Raw genomic sequence first — 22,238 nt, 5'->3', positions numbered from 1 at the left:
TTGAACTCTGATGGGACTGTTTGGTTTTATTTTCTATATAGTAAAAGTAAGGAATTATATTCAGTAGTTATTTTTTTTTTAAAGATTTTATTTATTTATTTGAGAGAGAGAATGAGAGAGAGAGAGAGCACATGAGAGAGGGGAGGGTCAGAGGGAGAAGCAGACTCCCCGCTGAGCAGGGAGCCCGATGCGGGACTCGATCCCGGGACTCCAGGATCATGACCTGAGCTGAAGGCAGTCGCTCAACCAACTGAGCCACCCAGGCGCCCCATATTCAGTAGTTATTATAAATGGCATACATGCATGTATTTTTGTCTATTTGATTAACTAAAATCTGAGAGCTTTGACACCCAGGTTTTAGATTATCCATGTCTTTTCTTTGCTTCCACTTCTGTTGGGTTGGAGTGATGGCAAAAAAACACTTGCCAAATTTCTATGAATGAAGATTCCAATCAGGAAGCTATGTCAACAGGGGTGAATATAAAATTAGAAGGAAAAAAAGGAGGGGGAAGAATGTCATATAATCAAAATGCCTTTCTGGTCACAGAGTAATTTACTTTACTCTTGTACAGGTTTCTTAGAGAACTTAATGTTGTTTTCAAAACTTAGAGTCCTTGTGCTCTTGTGTCATATTCAAATCTCTGTGAGATACAAAGGCTCAGAGATGACTTTCCCTTCCTTTCCCGGGCTTCCACTACCCTACTTAATCCATCGGCTCCAATTCAGAGTCCCTGCAGTAAGACACAAAGTTAAGTGTACATTGACGTGGGAATGTAATCTTGCTGATAATTACCAGCTGATTATCAGGAAATCATTGCAGCAAGGTAGGATCTCAAGAGAAATTTCCATGATTTTTCATTTTGTTACTGAAATAAGTGATAATTTGGATGGACTTATTTTTGGGTTTTCTTCCATACTTGGAAATTCATGAGATTTTAATTGCCATAGACATTGTGACCTCAGATATTATAATTTATTTATTGTAATGAGTGCAGAAGAATTTCTACAAAGTATTTTCTTTTCTGTAGCTTTGAGGATCAGCATAGAAAACTGAACTTATGGATCCATGAAATGGATGAAAGGTTAAGTACAGAAAACTTAGGAGAGAGTAAGCAGCACATTCCTGAGAAGAAGAATGAAGTCCATAAAGTTGAAATGTTTCTAGGAGAACTATTGGCTGCAAGGTATGGTGCTAAAATGGAATAGGTCCTTTCCCGACTAACAAGTGTTGTTTGTCTGGTTGGTTGGTTATTTGGTTTGGTTGTTAATCGGTTGGTTGGTTGGTTAATTAGTGGTGGTTGTATATGTTTCTGTCCCTCAATGTCTAGAATATAGATGATTGTGCAGTGCTCTCTATGGCAGAGTGGTGTTCTAGAGAGAACATAGGGATGGAACTGAGGAGCTATCTGCATCCACCTCCCTTTGCTCAACAAATTGGACAGGCCACTCATTTCCTATATTTCTTGATATTAGCCTGTAAGCATTATGCTGCTAAATAATACCATACTTTCTTCTCAGAGATTATTAGAAGGATAGAGGGTCCTTATAAAGGTACTCTTCACTTACAGAAATAATGCTATAGAACCCATTTCCATATATTCTTCACACACTTCAGCATCTAGTTCCATTTCCAATCCACCCCCATCCTCACAATATTCTTAGTAAAGCAAAAGGTATGGTCATTAAGTCTGACTTCCTGGAGGTTCCTCTTCTCCACTACAGTATTTGTCTCTTCGTTGTTTCCCGACTGAGCAAATATTTCTGGCTCCTGGCCCAGGCAAAGTTCTCTGGACTGTGCTTTTAACTCCACCAGCTTCAGGGCTTTGCTCCCTAAATTCATAATCCAACTGGCATTATCAATCGCTTTGTTGATACTTAGGGTACAGCTTGACCCAAACTTCTGATCTATCCTCTTAAAGAGCAGATACACCCATCTGTGAAGCAGCAGAAGCCAGCACCTAGCCTGCTTGATCGGACAAATCAGCAACACTGATCAATTCAAGTCTAATTCTGATCATATTCATTCCTTGTTTCTGCTGAGTCTTCTTTTGGGTCAAATATGCCTAGTATTCCTTGCCTTAAAAAACAAACATGTAAACAAATACACAAACATGACCCATAATGACAGTTCTTATTGGTGTGCAAGTTTGATGACTATTATTCCCTGGAATGCTTCAGTCCCGTCTCTGTGAGCTCTTCCCATGGGGTAAACTCTTGTTGACTCTATACATGCCAACCCTGGACAGGGAGTTTCTCAAGGCCAGGGATCTTTAGGTCTTTATCATTGTTATAGTCACAATGTCTGATATAGTGCCAGAAAAAGAAAATATTTGCTGAATTAATGGGATAACAGTATCATTTTAACTTTTTGAAAATTACACTGCATTTTATTTGCTTTTTAAATCAGGTCTAGATACAATGTAACATGGTCAGACCTGTTTCTCTCTTTATTCCAAACTTCTAAAATGGCTTCATATATTCTTCTTGAGCTGTAACTCTCTGATATTCCAGGATCAGATGCTAAGAGTCCTTAAGTATGCTTGCTGCTAGGCTCTGTGTAATCGGTTACTTCCCCAGACAATCTTAATGCACTCTGCTGCTCACCCAGCTTCTCCAGCTGAGTCACCTGACTTGTCACTTGCTGGCCACTTGATCCTCCTAGCACTCTGGACTTTCATCATAATATTTCAAGTACTCAAAATCTTAGGGGGATGCCCTTTTTTAAAGTACCCCAGATTTGAGAATTATTGAACTTTTATCACCCATTAAGCAATTCTTTTTGTAGTAACAAGTGATATACATTGTCCTGAATTTAACTCACATAGTTGCTTAAGCCAACTTCTTGCCTTACCAGATTATAAGAAATGTAATTTAGAGTGGATGCAATATCATATAAATAATACATCTCCTAGAGAGCCACAGGATGCTGTGTCCTTGGTAGCTGATCCAAAAAACATCACAGACCTTGTAGGAGATAAAGTTTGTATTCTTTTTCTAGTACTCACAAGAGCTCATGTTCACACATCTGCACTCTCCCTTCTGGTATCTTGGGGGAGTTCCTGATAGACAAGCTGATCAGAGTTCAGAACTCTGTAAAACAAGATGAAGCCAACCCAACCACATATGACTACACTTGTCCTGCACCTAATTAACATAACTCCAACTGAGATGAGCCAAGTACCCAAGATACAAAGAAACCCATCAGCACTCACATAATGGCCTTTTGATAGAAACGGTTTTTGTTTTGTTTTGTTTTGTTTTGCAGTTTATCTTTTGTGTTGGGTCCTGGGATATGAGATGAATTCTAGAAGCCCCTGACTTCTAGAAGGTGAAAGCCTATGGACTGAGACAGACAGGGTCTTTGAGGTGATAGAGGAAGACAGGGGCAGAGGGCACACAGGGGAGGAGCCCTGTACTCTCCTCCCTCTCGGGGACAGTGCCATACTGCCTAGGGAGGTGATGCCTGCACTGGGCTTTGAAGGGCCAACTAGAAGAAAGCAGAGGAGAGTCGACGGGTTTTCACAAAGGAGGAATCCCCATGTATACACCAAAAAGCAGAAGGTTTGGGAACATTTCAGGATTAGAGCATTTAGTCGGAACAGAGATGTTAGAGATGAGGCTGGAGAAGCAGTCCTGGGCCATTTTCTGAAGTGAATTCCTCATAATACAGGGGCCAGGATCTAGGCACAGCACAGACGGAGTGAAATTCCCTGATGTATATGGACTGCATCCAGAGAAGTCGTAGAGAATGCAGAGCCAGCCCTGTGCAAGTCCCCAGCATCTTCATTTCAAAGGCACGCAGCTCTGAGCTCTTGTCTGGCGACTTCTCCAGGATCAACTATCACCCGTCACTCTGCTGCGCTCCAGAAAGTCAGAATTCAGGGGTTTTTTTTTTCTGTTTTCTTTAGAGAATCTCTGGATAAGCTTTCCCAGAGAGGGCAGCTTCTCAGTGAAGAAGGCCACGGTGCTGGGAAAGAAGGACGCCTGTGCTCCCAGCTCCTCACGAACTACCAGAACTTACTCAGAATGACCAAAGAGAGACTGCGGAGCTGCCAGGTGGCCCTGCAGGAGCACGAGGCCTTGGAGGAAGCCCTGCAGAGCATGTGGTCCTGGGTGAAAGGCATTCAAGACAGACTGACCGCTGCAGAGAGCACCGTGGGAAGCAAAGACGCCTTGGAAAAGCGGCTGTTACAAATACAGGTAGGCAAAGCACCAGCCAGACACTGACAACTTGTGAAGATCAGTTTGCTTAGATTCACAGATGTTTGAGTTGGGTCCCAATTGTTCTGTGAGCCTCTAAATGAAGATCTGAGGGCCCAGTGGAGAAAAGATGATGTTGGCAGAAGGGATATGGAGGATAAGGGATTGGAGGAAAGGATGATGTTGGCAAAAAGGGATATGTTTCTCCTTTGTAAAGAAACATTTTTGTCTCAATAGCTTTAAAATAATTTTTAATGTCACTTAGTAAGTATTCAGCAGAAGTTGTGGAATATTTACTCTACTCCAAGCACTATGCAAGTTGTTAGGAAAACAGAGATGAAAATTAGTGCTGGCTTCCTAGGTGTTTACAGTCCAGCGGGAGAGACTAACCTGTAAATTGTAACTTGCAGTACCCCATGTAGTCAGGGGTCATGATTGAAGCAAACAAGGGTGTCCTGCAAACACAGGGAGGCCACCAGCCCAGACTGCAGTCAGTGAAGGGGACCTGGGAAGATAGAAATTAGCCATGCAGTGATGGTAGGAGACTGGTAGGTTTTTGACAAGTGTGCCTTCATTTTCAAAATAATTTATTTTTACTTTGAAACCAACATTCAATAAATGTACAGTTTCTAGGTTAGTGGCCCCGAGTTTTCCAAGAATTTAAATTGGAGTTAATAAAGTATCATATTGCAAGAGGGTGCAACAGGTTTGTTATTGTGTTTTCATTTTATTGTTGTTGTTGTTGTGTTTTCATTTTAAAGTGAGTAAGGCAGGAGTGCCTGGGTGGCTCAATTGGTTAAAGCGTCTGCCTTCGGCTCAGGTCATGATCTCAGGGTTCTGGGAGCAGAGTCCCGGGATCAAGCCCCACGTTGGACTCCCTGCTCAGCAGGGAGTCTGCTTCTCTCTCTCCCTCTGCCCCTCCCCCTCCACTCATGCTTGCTCGCTTGCTCTCTCTCAAATAAATAAATAAAATCTTTAAAAAAATAAATAAGAATAAAGTGAGTAAGGTATTCCCTACCTGATTCTCATGGGAAACATAACAGTTCCTGAAAATATGAGAAGGTTCTGATATTCCTACTGACCTGTATTCACTGTTCCTTCATAGGATATTCTCCTGATGAAAGGTGAAGGAGAAGTTAAGTTGAATATGGCCATTGGCAAAGGGGAACAGGCCTTGAGAAGTAGCAACAAACAAGGTCAGAAGGTGATTCAGACTCAGCTACAGACCCTTAAAGACGTGTGGGCTGACATCATGAGCTCCTCTGTCCGTGCTCAGAGGTACGGAGCCTATTTTCAGTGTTTATTTGCCTAAGTAAAACCCAGTGGCTTAGTAAAATGATGAAATAGTGCTGAAAGTATCCTGCAGTAGAGTTACCAAGCATATTATTTTAGCTAGTTGTATGCTTGCTTGTCTTTGCCTAGATTGTATTTTCTGTAATGGCAAAGATAGTTTTGTTTGTTTGCTTGTTTTGTGTATGTGTGTGTGTGGGTGTGTGTAATATTTTCATCTCCCATAATATTTCTCATGGCATCTTATACACAGCATGGGCACAGTCAGATACCTCCTTTCAATTCATCAAAGCAAGTCTTTAATAACTTTTCCCTTTTTAGAGGAACATCAGGAAATTAATTTATTAGCAACTATTGAGCTTAAGTATGAATCTTTTTCTCAACCAGAAGTCATGTCACCCACAATGGGGCTGTGGAAATGTGTGTAGGGTTTTTGATTGTCATAGTGATGGGTGCATGCCTGGCATTTAGTGACATGGCCAGGAGAGCTTACATCCTGCAGTGCGTGGAGACATTCTCACACAGCCAACAGTTAGCCCGCCCAGGATTTCCTAGTGCCCCTGTTGAGAAGCCCTGTACCAGCCGCTGATGAGTAATTAGGGAAGATACTGAGTGTTACACCAGGTGGTGGTGTTGCTGTGACATTTATGAGTGGGAGATTTCCACCTTCCTCTCTTTTCCAAGTATCCACAAATAATCTGGCCAGCTGGTTGGACAAATGACCTGCAGTCAGAATTATACTAAATTACCTTCCAGAAGCCATATTCTGAAAGCAATATAGAGTGTTAGGTCACTGAAGAAGTGTGTGCTTAATAATAAATAAATGAATAGCATAATAAATAGATAAAGAAAAGATTAAAGTTCATCACAAAACTAAACAAAGCAACACTGCAATTACCCACTCCAATGTAAACAGTGAAGCATGGTTATGACTAAAATTTTGGAAGCTTTGTTTTGTTTTGTTTCCTTTGAATATGGAACATAAGTGGTGACTCCCAAAGTCAGCAGGACTTTAAATCTCAGTAATAACTCATAATGGCCAGCAAAGAAAAAAAAAAATCAGATCCCATGGTTCTGATAGAGTGGACTGCTGGAGCATGAACTAAGCCTCCCAATGCTTGGCAACGGGCCAGCTCCCGAAAAGTGAATAACAATGTGGGTGAATAGTTTTCGGATGTCGGAATAAAACGTTAAATACAAGAAGCAGACTCAAATCCTTGATTCTTCCTTTTCAGCAAGAAATTAAATTTGACAACCACGTGCTGGGCAGTAGCAGTGCTCCAATTATTGAGCGAAAATAACGAATCAAAACAGTTTTTCCTCTCTAAGTGCTCAGAGGCTAGGGTAGTGTGCATTCTAAAACACTGACTCAGATTGTGCTACTAAGATACTGTGGGACTGTAGGATGATGCAGGGCCTGGAGTTGCTTCTGGAGAGGCGAGATTGATTTGTACTTTCTGTAAAATTCTTGCACTTTAAAGCACTTATGTTGAGGTTTCTATTGATGCAAAAGGAACAATTTGAGGAGATGCTGTAAGTACTTTAACTCCAGGACCATAGGATCATATGCACGGGACGCTCGGAATGGTCACTGAGGGTGAGTTTAGAATAGTTTTTGAAGATGCTAGCCTGGAGAGCCTTTTATTTGACAATCTAGAGAGCTGTTTACTTGACTATTACTTATATGACTTAATGTGACTATGTTTCTTATATTATAAATACATTAAGCCTTTGTTCCTTCACACGTTCAACTCAGAAGCACTAAACACTGTGCATATATATCCTTAAAGTGAAAATCAATCTAATGGTATTATTTACTTAGAAAGAATACCTTAAATTTTGAATGCTAGTTAATAAATAGTTATCAGCTAATTTGAATAAGGTAAACGGTGTCCAAGAAAAATAAGAATGATATATATTAAATAAAATTTAATTAGTGCCCCAGTGCTGATGTTTTAACAACAAAACTCATAACTGTTTCTGTTTATTTAGATCAATTGGCATTTGGAAGACAAACCTCTAGATGCCTCTATGACTATAACATCTTACTTCAAATTCAACATAGATTTATTTTCATTTGAAGAAACTGTTGTGGGTCAGAGAGGTAGTGTTTCTCCCTGCACTTAAAAGCAATGTTTTCATCACAGGATAGCATTCAATCAAACAGCTTACATGGATGCAGTGCCCTCATACTTGGTTTCAGTTGAGATGTCAAGATAACTTATTTTTGTAATATGTCACATTAATTCTAGCACTTTGGAGTCTGTGATTAGCAAATGGAATGACTATCTAGAGTGGAAAAACCAGTTGGAGCAGTGGATGGAATCAGCGGATCAAAAAGTAGAGCATCCCTTGCAACTGCAGCCGGGTCTGAAGGAGAAGTTTTCCCTTCTGGACCACTTCCAGTCCATCTTATCTGAGGCAGAAGATCATGCCAGAGCCCTGCAGAGTCTCACCTCAAAATCCAGGGAGCTCTACCAGAAGACAGAGGATGAATCTTTCAAGGAAACAGCTCAAGAGGAACTGAAAACACAGTTTAATGATATAATCACCGTTTCCAAGGTTAGTGTTTTATATTGAAGAAAAAAACTTCAAGGTTCAGGTAAAGAATATACTACAGGCTCAGAGCGCCTGGGTGTCTCAGTCGGTTAAGCATCTGACTCTTGATATTTGGCTCAGGTCATGATCTCAGCGTTGTGAGATGGAGCCCCACGTTGGGCTCCGCACTGGGTGTGGAGCCTACTTAAGATTTTCTCTCTCCCTCTCTGTCCACCACTCCCTCTCTCTGGCTCTCTAATAAATAAAAAATATATATACTGTGGGTTATATTATAGGGGACCTGGCTGCTCTTAAAGTATTTGTACGTTTAGTGAATAGTTATTACAAGACCATACTTGCCTATGGATGCCCATGAATCCTTCTCTTTCTGCAGTCTTGGAATTATTTTTTATTCTTTGTTTTTTATCTTTCTCCATCTAGGATGTTGGTCAGTCCACTTCTTTTCTTTGTAAGATTGAGCCTCAAATGTCAGTATTTGTACTTCTTTTTCTTTTGTTGCTATTTGTATTTGTTGTATTAAATACAAGTCTATTTACTTCCAGATTTCAATCATGTACAATGTATTTCATGCATTTCTCACCACAGTATAAACTGCCTTTTCCTATTCTTATTCTCCAGATATAGGCTCCTTTATATAATATCAAAATTGTTTTTAGTTCCCTCTCTGAATCTTTACTTTCCCCCATGATTTTTCTTTTGTGTATTTGTGACAATGTCTTTTTCTTTGTTTTCCTTTTAGGAACTCTCTTTGTGTTATTTTTTTTTTTTTTTTAAGATTTTATCTATTCACTTGAGACAGAGAGAATGAGAGACAGAGAGCATGAGAGGGAGGAGGGTCAGAGGGAGAAGCAGACTCCCCGCCGAGCAGGGAGCCCGATGCGGGACTCGATCCTGGGACTCCAGGATCATGGCCTGAGCCGAAGGCAGTCGCTTAACCAACTGAGCCACCCAGGCGCCCTTTTGTGTTATTAATACCATAATTTTAAACTTATGTATTAGTTTATCTTAATTTGTATTTTGATAATTGTTAAGCTCTATGACTCTAGAGTCAAAAAGACCTAAATTTGAATTCTGGCTTTGTCCCTCTTTTGTATGTCTGGCTTTGGGCATGTTACTTAACCTCTGTAACTTCTGTAAATGCCCTTTCCTACAATATAGTGATAATAATAGTATCTACATCACAGGGATGTTGCGAGGAGTAAATGAGAAAATGCACTTAAAGTGCTGAGCAGAATACTGTACATAGTAATTACACTGTAATAATACAGTAATACACTGTATTGTTGCCTGAATAATAAGAATAGTTATTATAGTAATTATTATTAAGTGGATTATTAGTGAGGGATGTTAGTAAACATTCATTCAGCATAGATTTTTGTTCTAACCTACACTAAAGTAAATTTAAAGGAGAATCATTGCTTCCTTATGTGCAGTCTAATTAAGATTTGATGTTTTCATGTTAAGATTTAAACAGAAAGTTCAATAATAGGAATGAAGTCTTCTGAAATCATTAAGAAACCTGCTGTTTTATCTGATTTCATATTCTCAGTAATGCGTGTTAAAGTAACCTTTTCTTTGTCTACCAGGAAAAGATGAGGAAAGTGGAAGAGATTGTGAAAGATCACCTCATGTATTTAGATGCAGTCCAGGAATTCACGGATTGGCTCCACTCAGCGAAGGAAGAACTCCACCGGTGGTCAGATGTGTCTGGAGACTCATCAGCCACCCAGAAGAAATTGTCTAAAATCAAGGTCAGAAAGTACACAGATATTATAACTTCACTGTTTCATTGGTTCTTAAGTATGACATACCTGTGATGAAGATTCCGTGGATAAGGTTGTTACTTAAAATGTTCCCTATTTTCTATTTGTTGATGTTTATTACCTTGCACCTCACAAATTATAAACATAAGCAAGGGGAAAAAAGGAATTCAAACACTTGACATTTGTGAGCAAAATGGGACATCGTCTGTGTATACTTCCACATGCAAATGTGCTTATGGCCATAGTCAGGGAGACTACAAAATATATGCTAGCTTGATGGGCTGATGGAACCAGACACTATTTTCCAGCGCAGTGATAGGAAATTTATAACATAACTTAGTTAAATGTATTTGAGCAATAACTTGGAAATGTCATGGTAGATGTTTTATTCTGCTTTAATAGCCAACGGTACAAGAACGTAATGGAAAGCAGTGCTTTAAAAGACATTAAAATTATCACCTAGTTTACTCCTCACAAGGGCAACTTAAAAAATAGAAATTCACATATCTGAGAGAGCTAGAACAAGTATATTTCTAGTTATTTGAATATTAAATTACAATAATTTCCCCCATGAAAATAAAGGATTTTAATCTAAAAATTAAGCAATAATGAAATCCTAAGTGATTTAGTAGTAGATGAGGAAATGTTGGGAATAAATAGCGTAACTGTGGTCAGGACTTTAAGATTCATACCGTGTTCTGATCCCTGGACATCAGAATATAAAAGTCCTAAAAATACTAGTTGATGATACCAGTAATAACTACATTTATTTTTACATGCTTAGAAAGTATTATTTAAATCTTATAATGACCATGTAGGTTTTAAAAGAGATAAAGCACCTTTTGAAGTTCTTATTATCTGTGTGATTCTTTAAAATACTTCTTTGATACATTTCTCACTAATATTTTATTCATCTATCCATTTATCCATTTATTCAGCCAGGGTTGTGCATTCCTTCAAGGAACTTGCAGTAAAGTTGGGAACAATGATGCACAAACTGATGTTTATAAAATAATACATTAAATGTAATGACAGCTCACAATACTTTTAGAGCTTAGGCTCTAGAATCAGATCCTGATGCTGTATTGTCCCTCTACTGCTTTTCTAGCTGTGTTGGGCAAGTCAGTTGATGTCCTCAAGCTTCAACCTCTTAATTGGTAAATTAATAACAATAGTACCTGCTTCACCAAGTGGTTTTGAGGACTAAATTAGGTCATGAACATAAAACATTTAGCATTATGCTTGACACACGGAGGCCACTCAATAAGAAAATTCAATAGATTTGGAAAATGAGCGATTTAATTGGCTGTGGAATGACAGTGTGGGAAAAGTCAAGAGTGATGGTCTAGATTTTATGCTCTTTTTTTTAAAACACTTTATAAAATACTTCCAAAAATATGGGAAATGTAGGAGAAGGAGGTTGCAGGAAGAAATTGGAATTTGGGAAGGAGAAAGTGAAGTCCATGTCAGGCTTTACTGGAGGCTGGTGCGTGGGTGAGGAGGAATCTTGGAGGAAGTAAATAAGTACCTCCTCTGTCTTTCAGTTCATCCCTCACCACTCCCAAGAGTAACCACCAAGAATAGGCAACTTCAAAGCCAAATATGTGTGTGCATAAGAGTGTGTGTGTGCATATGATATTTTTAAATAGTTAAATCCAAAACAAGGAAATATGTATTCAAGTCGTTTCAAAAAAACTTTAAAATGATGACATTCTTGGGGTGCCTTGATGACTCAGTCGGTTAAGCATCCGACGCTTGGTTTCGGCTCAGGTCATGGTCTCATTGGTCCTGGGATTGAGCTTCACATCGGGCTCTGTGCTCAGTGTGGGCTCTGCTGGAGATTCTCTCTCCTTCTCCCTGTGCCCCTCCAGTCCTCACCCCGTGTGCACATACACACTCTTTCTCTCTCTCTCTCTCAAATAAATAAAATCTTTTTTAAAAATGATGACATTCTTATTCAAAATCTGGATGAGTGAGTGGAATTAGTGCTTGCAAATATTGAAATGTCCCATTTTCATGCCAAAGAAAACTGAGATAATGCTTTAGAGAGTATTTTGGGAAACTGTGTTTTGACTATTGATACCCTCTTAACTCCAAATTTGAAATTAGTCATAAAGGCAAATTATAAGCATTTAAATCCAATGATTAGACATAGCTCTTTTTAAAATGCTATATATATATTTTTTCACCAAATAACTACTTACTATATACACTGATAAACAAGGCAGGTTTTTAGAATCCTGCTGCTGAGGAAAGGATGTGTGTGTATATTAAATGCTAACTGTGTGTAAGATTCATGTGATTGCCCCTTGGACTACAATATAACTAAATACTTTTAAATGATCTATACTAAAATGTGGCTCTTATATATAATTATGAGAAGCTATATTTATTTCAAGCGAATCTAGTGAAATATGAACTATATTTGTAGGTTAGTTAAGACAGATTATGTTTAACACAATATGCTTCATACTTAACATTCCTATTTTTTGTAACTCATTAATCTGTAACTGATTTTCATCTTGGAAGTTTTTCCCTAATAATCATCTTTTCCTTCTATTTAATCCAGGACAGAAGTCATAATTTTTATTAATACTAACAAAATCCTAACTTGAGCAATAGATATGTAAATATATAAACACCAGATGAATTCAGTGAGAGAAACTTCAGCAGAAGAATCTGTTCTCAGAAAGAGATGCCACTATTTTACCTAATTTGTAATGCATATTTGAATTTTATCTTATCCTTCAGGGTATTTGTGTGCTTTGAGCCCAAAAGTTATACCTAAATTATTAAATTTCTGGTGAGTTTCTTAAAAGTAAAAATAATAGCAATAAATAAACCCAGTCTAAAAGTTACTTTGAACTTTTGACTAAGTAGGTCTGTGGTTTATTTGTTTTAATTACTATAAAAATGTTTATTTAAGGTACTGAAGTGTTTGAAATTGAGTAGGGCTCATTCTTTGGTTGTGATGGCTCGGCCTGATTCCTCATAGCCTGAAACCGTCTTAAGCCACCATCTTCTGGAAGAAAATGAAATGGAGCACAGACGCTGAGCAGAGCACAGTTGTGCCGCAGTCCTTGGTCACTCGTCTATCAACTTAGGGAGAAACATAGATTTGCATAATTATAGGAGAAACACACCACAGGCGAATGTTTATATCACTATCAAAACAATTTCACATATTCAAACAATGCCTGATTTCAGGGTCCCCGTCTAGTCTGTTCCAGGAGGTTGCAGGATTCCGCAGCTCATTTTGCCGCAAACCTCAGCGCTCGCGGTGATAACCCTCTGCTCTTCCGACTCAGGGGTGGGTGGATGAGTTGATTCCGGTCCTTGTGGTACACTTGCCAAAACTTCCTCGCAGGACAGGGTCCCCCTCTGCACACATTGGTAAACTTGCAGCCCAAGTGACTCACAGCCTCCTTGGTTGCCATGACGATATTCCATTACAGGAGCTGATGGATTCCAGAGAGATCGGGGCAAGCCGCCGAGGCAGAGTGGAGTCGCTGGCTCCAGCAGTGAAACAGAACACAAGTGCCAGTGGGTGTGAGCTCATGGACACGGAGATGCAGGCCCTGCGAGCTGCCTGGAAGCAGTGGGAAGACGGTGTCCTCCAAACGCAGACCAGCTTGGAGAACCTGGTTAGCCAAATGGCCCTTTCGGAGCAGGAGTTCTCGGGCCAGGTGGCTCATCTGGAGCAGGCGCTGGATCAGTTCAGTGCCCTTCTGACAACTTGGGCCCAGCAGTTAGCCCTCCTGGAAGGCAAGAACACCGATAAGGAGATGGTGGAATGTTGGCAGAAAGGACAAGTAAGTTGGCTCCCTGTTTTCTGTTGGTGGTTATGCTAACAATTTTGTTTGGTTCTCACTGTTGCTGAAAAAAAAAAAAAAAATCCTTGCTAACTTAAAACATGCACCATTCAGACTTAAAAAGAAATAAGTATTTACCTAACTAAATTTTCAAATTTGATTTGTTTCCTTTTCTCCTAAGTCAAACTACTGTAAAACTAAAGATGTGGGGAGAAGGAGTTATGATTTACTGGAGGAAACACGGATTATTCGTGCAGACATTTTACTTTCATTCTTATGGTGTAAGAGTCTGTAATATTCTATTCAGCCATTCAGCCTGAAAACTAGCCTGTGGGTAGAGGCATAAATAGACGGAGAGTCATAGCTGGGTTTCTGCCAGTGAACTATTTCCAACAATTAAATGACTGAAGTTATATCTTAAAAGAAGCATTTGGTAATCTCCTAAAGCACAACTATTAGTTTTCACCCTGATTAGCTCTCCTAGGGGTGGTTTTAACAGCTGTGCTTGAATTAACCCGTCAACATAACTCCTGTGTCATGCTCACGGGTTGTCTTCCGACCTCTTTTTTTTTTTTTTTTAACTAATGGCATCTCTCTCAGAACATGAATGTAACAAAGCATAGAAAGGATCGTGAAGAAAGAACAGAAGCTTGAAATCCTTCCTTTTACTGTTAAATGGTATCTTCAAAACACTGTTGTTATTTGCAGTTTTATAACACTCGGAACCATGGATGTCCTTAAAAGGAAGTTTCAGTGAAGTAAACTTCTCTGTTTCTATTTATGTTATAATCATTTCAAAATAGCTTCAGCCAGTAAGAAAGTCATGTAGTATTCCCAGCATTGTCTTGTTTTAAATCAAGTATTTCAAACAAATATAGCACACCATGAAATAAAACTTTATTATTATCTCTTTAGGCTATTTTATTTATAATGTTTCTAACTCATTATTTTTTTTCCTGATGCCTGTCTCATCTTTTAGATTTAAGCACCAGAATAAAGTGTAGAAAGCAATTCAGTAAAAGGGAGACAAGGAAGTTGGTAATTGTTCCATGTGGTCAGAATTAGTCACTCTGATAGAAAAAAAATCAGTTATAATTTTTAAATATCTATTTTCCTTTCCCTACCATTAATATGAGTGACAGTTTTAAAAAGAAAGATTTGGTGGTATTTAAATTATATTACTATTCTGATCTATCATTATTCTTTGCATAGATACTATTAGTCAAAATTGTACGTGAGACCTATAAAACATTCATGTGATAATGAAAAAGTAAATATTGGTTTTCAGTTTTACTGACAATTCAAAGATGACAATCCTCTGCTTAGATCTACTTCCAGGTTTGGCTCCAGATCTCATGCTTTTGATGACAATAGTACATTACCTCTCAATGCTCAGCGTTCCTCTTATTTTTACTATTGGTATAAGAAAGAAATGGTAATTATGGATGGGATAGAGGTGTTAACTAATGCCGGGGGGGAGGTAATCATCTTGCAATATATAAATGTATCAAATTAGCACACCTTAGTATACTTAAAACTTGTTACAATGTCATATGTCAATTATATCTCAATCAAAGTTGGTAAAAAAATTTTAAAAATGTTTAAGTGGAGATAATACTTCCATTACAATGAATACATAAGAAAAGGTTTACAAAATAATGAATTTGTTAGGATTCTTACAGCATTGTTTTGCTGTTGGGGAGGGCTTCTCATTGTTGACAATCATAATAGTCACAAACCTTCACAAGTGTTTACTTCCTCTTTTGCAATTAAGTGATGATAACCAAGAAATATTTCAAAATATAAAAATGGATCATCATCTATATATAAAGTCATGTTGCAAAAAATTGTGTTTGCTGTGTTTACAAAATTCATCTCTTAATACCTATTGGGTTATTAGTGTTTGAAATTTAGCCAATTTCTTAACCTTTATAACCTCTAAGGGAAAAAATGCATTCTAGTACTTAACTGAAACAGAAATATTTAACCTGATGTTTATATAATGAAAGACTCTACTAAAATGCTTTAATTTGTGATGAAGTTATGGAAATTTGTTTAGCGTAAAATTTTGGTCCGAAGCTTTTTTCTTTTGATATCATCTATTTTATAAGTGACTACTCTGAATCTCAGGTGTTTTGTTTTGTTTTGTTTTTTGTTTGTTTGCTTTTATACTTTTGGTATATGGTTAAGTTTCTACAGTTCTAAATTCTTGCTTAAATAAAAGATACAATGTAGTATAAAATAGTAGCTACTAGTTTAGCGTTTGGAGTTTCAGAGAGAAACTTTCTAGTTATTATGAATTTTATAAATAAAAATATCTTAGCCTCCTCTAGCCCAGATACTAGGATAAATAAATAATTTTAAAACCAAGAGAACACCACACCTCTCTCAGAATCCCAGTCCTAGGTGGAAAGGCCAGTGAGTTCAGAGCCAATAGGGATGATTGATTGTGATGAACTGACGAGGTGGTGTCCTCAAGTGAGAGGCCCCCATCAAGAGGTGCAAAGGAAGGCAGAGTCCTTAGAGGAGTTGTTATTTGAGCTGAGTCTGGAAGTCTGTTACAAACTGACCAGATAGGTGAGGTGGAGGAACAGTCCCAGGATCCAAAATTAGCGAGGAACAAGAAAACACAGGAGAGAAACTGGAGAACAGGTTTCAAATTGAGAGGACATTGTGCCATTCCAGAAAGAAATGACAGATGTGCAAAAGGAGACTGAGTCAGTGCAGAGGGAAAGTCACTGGAACAGACTGCACCTCGTTGTCTCTTGTCTCTTGGCAAGGCCAAGATGTGGCTTAGTTTTCTGATTTAGATCAGTGGGAGGACGGTGGAGCCATTTACTAGGATGAGGAATGCAACACAGACCTGCCTTGTTGAGAGGTGTGGTTTTCCTACAAATCTAGGCCATGTCTAGATAAAAATCTGAGAACAAGAATAGTAACACCAACAGCCATCTGAGTCGTCACTCATCTTCTTGGCTCTCTTCAATTAATTTTTTTTTCCCATGGCGATATCATTATTTATACAGTCCTGCTTAAATATTTGGGCATTGTTTACCTGCTGTTTTTACTAGTTCGGCATTTATCAGTGTGCCAGGTATTATGCAAAACACTTGATATTTGTGATCTCATTTGCTCCTTGGGACAATCCCACAAGAGCACCATGTGTAACTCAGGGGATCATGGCCTTGATTTTAGAGATGTACTTGTCAAGTCTCAAGACCTTATGTTGGGTTAGATATTCACAGTATTGTGATTATTCATGTGTCTCTCTCATCTGTTAAATTGTGTGCTTTTCAAGTACAGGATTCATATCTTCAGTCATTGTGGGGAGTCCTAGAGTTCAGAAAAATGCTTGGCACATAGCAGACATTTAGCAAATATCGGATGACTGTGTGAATAAAACTATGAAATGAACGGATTACTAGTTAAATCAGACTTGTGGGCTATAAGCCATTTTTAGTGTGAAAGTTAACTATATATACTACATATACTACTCTCTCTCTCTACATATATATATATATACATTATATATATATACATTATATATATATATATAATGTATATATATTAATCCAAAATAAGTATTTCTTTGCTTGGAAATGATTTCTCTTTACCTTTAAACAATATTGCTATCTTCCAATGGCCTAGTCAAACTGTTATTAAGCAATTTAGGTTATTTTCTCTTTCCTTTTTCTTGTCCTACTTCGACTTATTTGACCGCATGATCATTTGGTTACTTGGTGACATTTGATGCCAGAGTGCCTATCCATCCTAGAAAAAGATGCAAGTAAGCCAAGTGCTATTATTTGCCATGAAGACTCCTGAAAACAGGATGCATTTATTTACTGAATCTATTACGTTGGTTCTTCCCTCACTAGTAATTTATAATATGATTTATGCATGTATAGTGTGAGGCTGTGGAAACTACCCAGTTTAAGTGCTTGCTCCTCTGTCTTGTTATTTCCTAATAGGAGATACTGGATGCCCTACAAAAAGCAGAGCCTAAAATAGAGGATCTTAAGTCTCAGCTGAATGAACTTTGTCGATTTTCCAGAGACCTCAGTACATACAGTGGGAAAGTTTCTGGCTTGATTAAAGAATATAATTGGTGAGCATGAACCTTATTGGTATGCAAAAGATTTTTGTACAAATAAGCAGCCAGAAGTGTGTTTATTAAGGCATGATAAATTAATCATTAACTACCTTGCTAAATGTGACTGCATACTTTAAGAACTGTTGATTCTATCAAACTTTATTTCAATCTATCTTATCATTTTTTTCCTTCCCTTAAACATTTCAAATCCTGGTGTTAGTCTTTGTTTGCAAGCATCCAAGGGCTGTCAGAATAGAGAACAGATTTTACAGCAACGATTTCGAAGAGCCTTCAAGGATTTCCAGCAGTGGTTGGTTAATGCAAAAATCACTACTGCCAAATGTTTTGATATACCTCAAAATATTAGTGAAGTTTCAACAAGTCTTCAGAAAATACAGGTAAGAGTGCCAACAATTAATGCTAATAACAGCACTTAAGTGGATTAAAAAGGTGCCTCTAAATCTTTTTATAAGCATATTAAATTCATGCTTAAGAAACTCAGATTTCAAATAAATCCCTGCTTGAAACAACAATTAATTGTGTATATGAAGAGAAACTAGTCCATTTGCCCAAAAGCATGCTATTTTTATATATTAATAGGGATGTAGGAACTAATAAAAGTCCTTATATATGACAAGCGTTGTTCCTGAGCACCCTAAGCAGATTTTCTCATTTAATTTTCACAATAACCATATCAGGTACATAAGATTATTATTCCCAATGTCTAGAGGGGTAAAAGAGTCTTAGTCATTTAATATATGCGATAAAAATGGTTTCTTTCTTCTCTTTGATTGTGTCAAGAAATAAGTAGATAATCAATGTATTTTAAAGCATAGAGCATTTTATTATACCTAATCTTGGCCTTTTTCTTTGTAGGAATTTTTGTCAGAAAGTGAAAATGGACAGCACAAGCTAAACATGATGCTGTCTAAAGGAGAACTTTTGAGTACTCTGTTGACCAAAGAGAAAGCTGATGGCATCCAGGCCAAAGTTGCAACTGCAAAAGAAGATTGGAAAAATTTTCATTCAAATCTCCACCAGAAGGAATCTGCCCTAGAGGTATAATATAGCCAGGCAGATGGACACATTCTCTGTAGTTTGTTGTTGTAGTCATTGTTGTCAGTTAAAACTACACTTTCAATATATCCAAACATGGTTGCCCTCTCTGGGCATTGGTCATCCCTCTCTGGATATTAATGAATAACTGGACAACTCTAAGAAACAGCTTGATTTTTGAAGTAGGAACCTCACTGAGGAATTCGAGAGCTTCTTGCCTGGTAGGGGCTGTCATCATAGGCTTGCACTGTCCCACCAGAAATAATTGGTTTTTACTTTTAAACAGTATCACTCAATCATTCATTTGAAATTCCTCAAGTTTGGAAGTCGTTCTAGGAGAATGAACAGAAATATCCATGTAAGACTTCAAAATGCTATGGATGATAAGGTATATTATAACTAATGCAGATATCAAGCAGTAGGTTTTTAGGAGTTAAGTATGCAAAGAGCCAATGATTATGCAAATTTCTTTTATCTAGAGACAATATAAGTTGAATTTATTATAATCATAATTACTGCCATGATGCAACTGTTTTGTTTTGTTTTTTTTTTCTTGTGAGATCACCTGTTTTGTGTCTCAGGTCTTCTCTTAGAGGAAAATTTAGTGGCATGGAGAGTAATTATTTCCCTTTCAACCAACACTTCCTGCAGAACAGATCATTTATTTGATTATGATCATAATTAATGCAAGATGGAAAAGAATAATAATAGAGAATTAATATCTGGAAAGAGAAAATGTGTGTTTCCTCAATTCTTCCCTAGACCAAGACTATTGTAATTCTTCTCTGTAATGGTAGCTATTCTTTCAAGGCAGGCATCTTCCATTTAATAGAGAGTGATAACCATTGTGCAGTGCCTAGAAATTTACTCAAAACCTTACAGAAATCATTAGTATAATGTTGCCTGAGCTCTGAAGCATTTACTGTTGAAGATGGTACATCTAGCATTGATTGCATGATTACCTAGTCCAAGAGATGTCCAGGAGTAAATGGGTAGGTGAGGAATAATTTGCTTTCTGCCTTCCTTATCTTCCTTCCCTTTTTTCTCCCTCCCTCCCTCCCTTCCTACCTTCCCTCTTTCCTTCATTTCTATTAGAAATAAAATAGAAAACAATATGTGCTAGCCACTATGTTAGGAATACAAAAGGTTTAGTCTCTTCCCTTTCCTCAGGGAGTTTACTTTCTAGAGAGGGAAATAAGTACATAAAGAAACGATTACAATATAATATAGATAGAGTCAGGTTATGGTAGTCACTCAAAGAACGATGCAAGTAACTCCATTTGGAGAAATCAAGGAAAATTACCAGAAAGGTGACATTTTAACTGAAATTTGAAGGCTAAATATTCTTTGAATTTGCCAAGGCTGACCTGCATTTCAGGCAGAAGGAACTGGATGTACAGGGCCAGATTGTTGTGAGTGTCAACAATGGGGGACTTTGAGAAGTTTAACATCCACGTGGGGTTTTGTGGGAGGAACAACAAAGATAAGATTGGAAATGAAGATTAGGGCAGGATAGGAAATGTCTTGCGCACTAAGCAATTTGATCTTGACTCTTATCAAGGTTTTTTTTAATCTGAACCCCTGAACACTATTTATGTTCTCAATTTTCCCAAGGATGTAGCATAACCCATACCATTTTAGATGCATAGGAGAGAGGTTAATTCATTACATAGAATGGATGCTTTAGGACACTAGGGCTTAATTCTCTTTCAAAATCCTAGTTGAAAAAGACTGAGTGAGGAACCTACTGGTCTTCAAGCTGGAGATAAACTTACTGGAGTGTCAACTCTGACCACAGTGTAGACAAGAATGGGGAAGCTGCAAGACTAGAGAAAGCTTCTCATAATGGTCCAGATGAGAGAGATGAAGGCCTGGATTAAGGAAATGATAATGGATAGAGAATTTATCCCTAAGGTAAAACACAACACGATTTGGTAGCTAATTCAATGAGGGGCATGGGGAAGAAGGAGAAGCTAAGTTTGTGAAGTGCTTTAGTTTTCCAAAGCACTTCTACAGCTACCTGTGTCCCTAAGAGGTGACCATGGCAGGTGTGACTCTCCCACATTGTAGACAGTCCAGATCAGGTACCAATGGAACCCTGAGCCGCTCTTCCACAGGCTCCTGCAGCCCTTGCCACTTAGATTTTTCAGCTAACCTTTATGGATTATCTCTTTGACAATACTACCTAAAGCTCTGATTTAAATTTAAGTTTGAATTTAAGTTTAAAAGCCTTTAGTATGTTCACAGGGTAACATAAATTTCAAATTCACTTCAGTCTAGCATTTTTGTAAGTAAGAGTGGATATAGACACCTTTGCTAAAGTTAAATGGCACCATATAAAACTTTATCAAATACACTTTACAGCTATTAATACCTACAAAGTATCTATGAAAGTAGTCACAGCTTCTTATGTAATAAACACAGAACACTATTAGGTTTTTTTTTTTTTGGTATCTTTATAAATTAGAATAAACAAATTGCTTATTAAATACATAATAAGCATATAAACCATATTGCTATTTCTTATCCCATCATCAATCAAAATTGACCAAATGTTTGTTAATATTTATTTATATTTCTACAAGGTACCAATGGTGTGTGCCAGGCCCTCCCCTCACGGAGCTTGTAAGCTAGTTGTGGAGACCAGGCATGCCTGCATGAGATAAAAACTCACAATCCAACCCAGTCTGTGATAAAGTGCATAGTGACTTGTATAAACAACAAATGTGACAGAGGTTGAGAAGTGGGTGTGAACTCTGGTGTGGGCTGGATAACGAGGCAAAAACTCCTTTTTGAAAAACTTGAGCCTAAAAAGCTCTGAAAGGATGTTCAAAAATTATACCAGTGGTAGGGTGAAATATAGAATGTTCTATACACTGGGAACAAGGAAAGAGGGGAGAAGGGCAAGGGGCCAGACTGTGGTGGGCTTTCAATGCCAAATGATGGACTTTGGACTTGCTATTACAATTTTTTTTATCCTAACACGATCTAAAACCTCATAGAATCTAAAGATCCAAATGAAGGACTTTGAAGTAAGTGCTGAGCCTGTCCAGGACTGGCTGAGTAAAACTGAGAAGTTGGTGCAGGAAAGCAGCAATCGCCTATATGATCTTCCTGCAAAGAGGAGGGAACAACAAAAGCTCCAGGTAATGAGACCCTCCAGGTAATGCAGCCACGTCTTTACCCCTATCCTCTGCACCACCTTGCATTCAGGTGGACCCTGGAGCTATGTGACGGTGTCTGGAGATGGAGCGTACCCCTTCCCAATTTCTGACAGATTTTATGTTTTCTGGCTTTCCTTTGAGGTGCGATCTGTTTCCGTCCTGTAGTCTAAACCGTGTGTAGCCTGGAAATAACAAAGCCTTCAGGGCACACCCACTGCTCGCCATGTTTATTTCTGCATTCTTTGGGCCAAAGCTTTGTCAGCGATGTGCTTATCCACAGCCTCTTAATAGTAACTTGCTT

General features: G+C 38.1%; 1 protein-coding gene across 3 annotated transcripts in view; it reads left to right on the top strand.

Annotated features, from left to right (window-relative positions):
* The window catches only part of SYNE1 (spectrin repeat containing nuclear envelope protein 1), a 444,246-nt gene that overhangs the window by 211,914 nt on the left and 210,094 nt on the right, over positions 1-22,238 (top strand). For all 3 annotated transcript variants that reach the window (XM_045865766.2, XM_064598231.1, XM_064598230.1), the window contains 10 exons: positions 1,029-1,184; positions 3,909-4,200; positions 5,306-5,478; positions 7,743-8,052; positions 9,636-9,800; positions 13,268-13,624; positions 17,596-17,732; positions 17,938-18,115; positions 18,594-18,776; positions 21,776-21,919. In XM_045865766.2, coding sequence (XP_045721722.2) covers positions 1,029-1,184; positions 3,909-4,200; positions 5,306-5,478; positions 7,743-8,052; positions 9,636-9,800; positions 13,268-13,624; positions 17,596-17,732; positions 17,938-18,115; positions 18,594-18,776; positions 21,776-21,919 — 2,095 coding nt within the window. The remainder of the gene's footprint in view (positions 1-1,028; positions 1,185-3,908; positions 4,201-5,305; positions 5,479-7,742; positions 8,053-9,635; positions 9,801-13,267; positions 13,625-17,595; positions 17,733-17,937; positions 18,116-18,593; positions 18,777-21,775; positions 21,920-22,238) is intronic.

Source organism: Mirounga angustirostris, unplaced genomic scaffold (assembly GCF_029215605.1).
Source record: "Mirounga angustirostris isolate CCGP_5_RB_7025 unplaced genomic scaffold, mMirAng1.0.hap1 SCAF_8, whole genome shotgun sequence".
NCBI classification, from domain to species: domain Eukaryota; kingdom Metazoa; phylum Chordata; class Mammalia; order Carnivora; family Phocidae; genus Mirounga; species Mirounga angustirostris.
The sequence above is the reverse complement of the archived record's forward strand: the minus strand, read 5'-3'. Positions and strand labels throughout refer to the sequence as shown.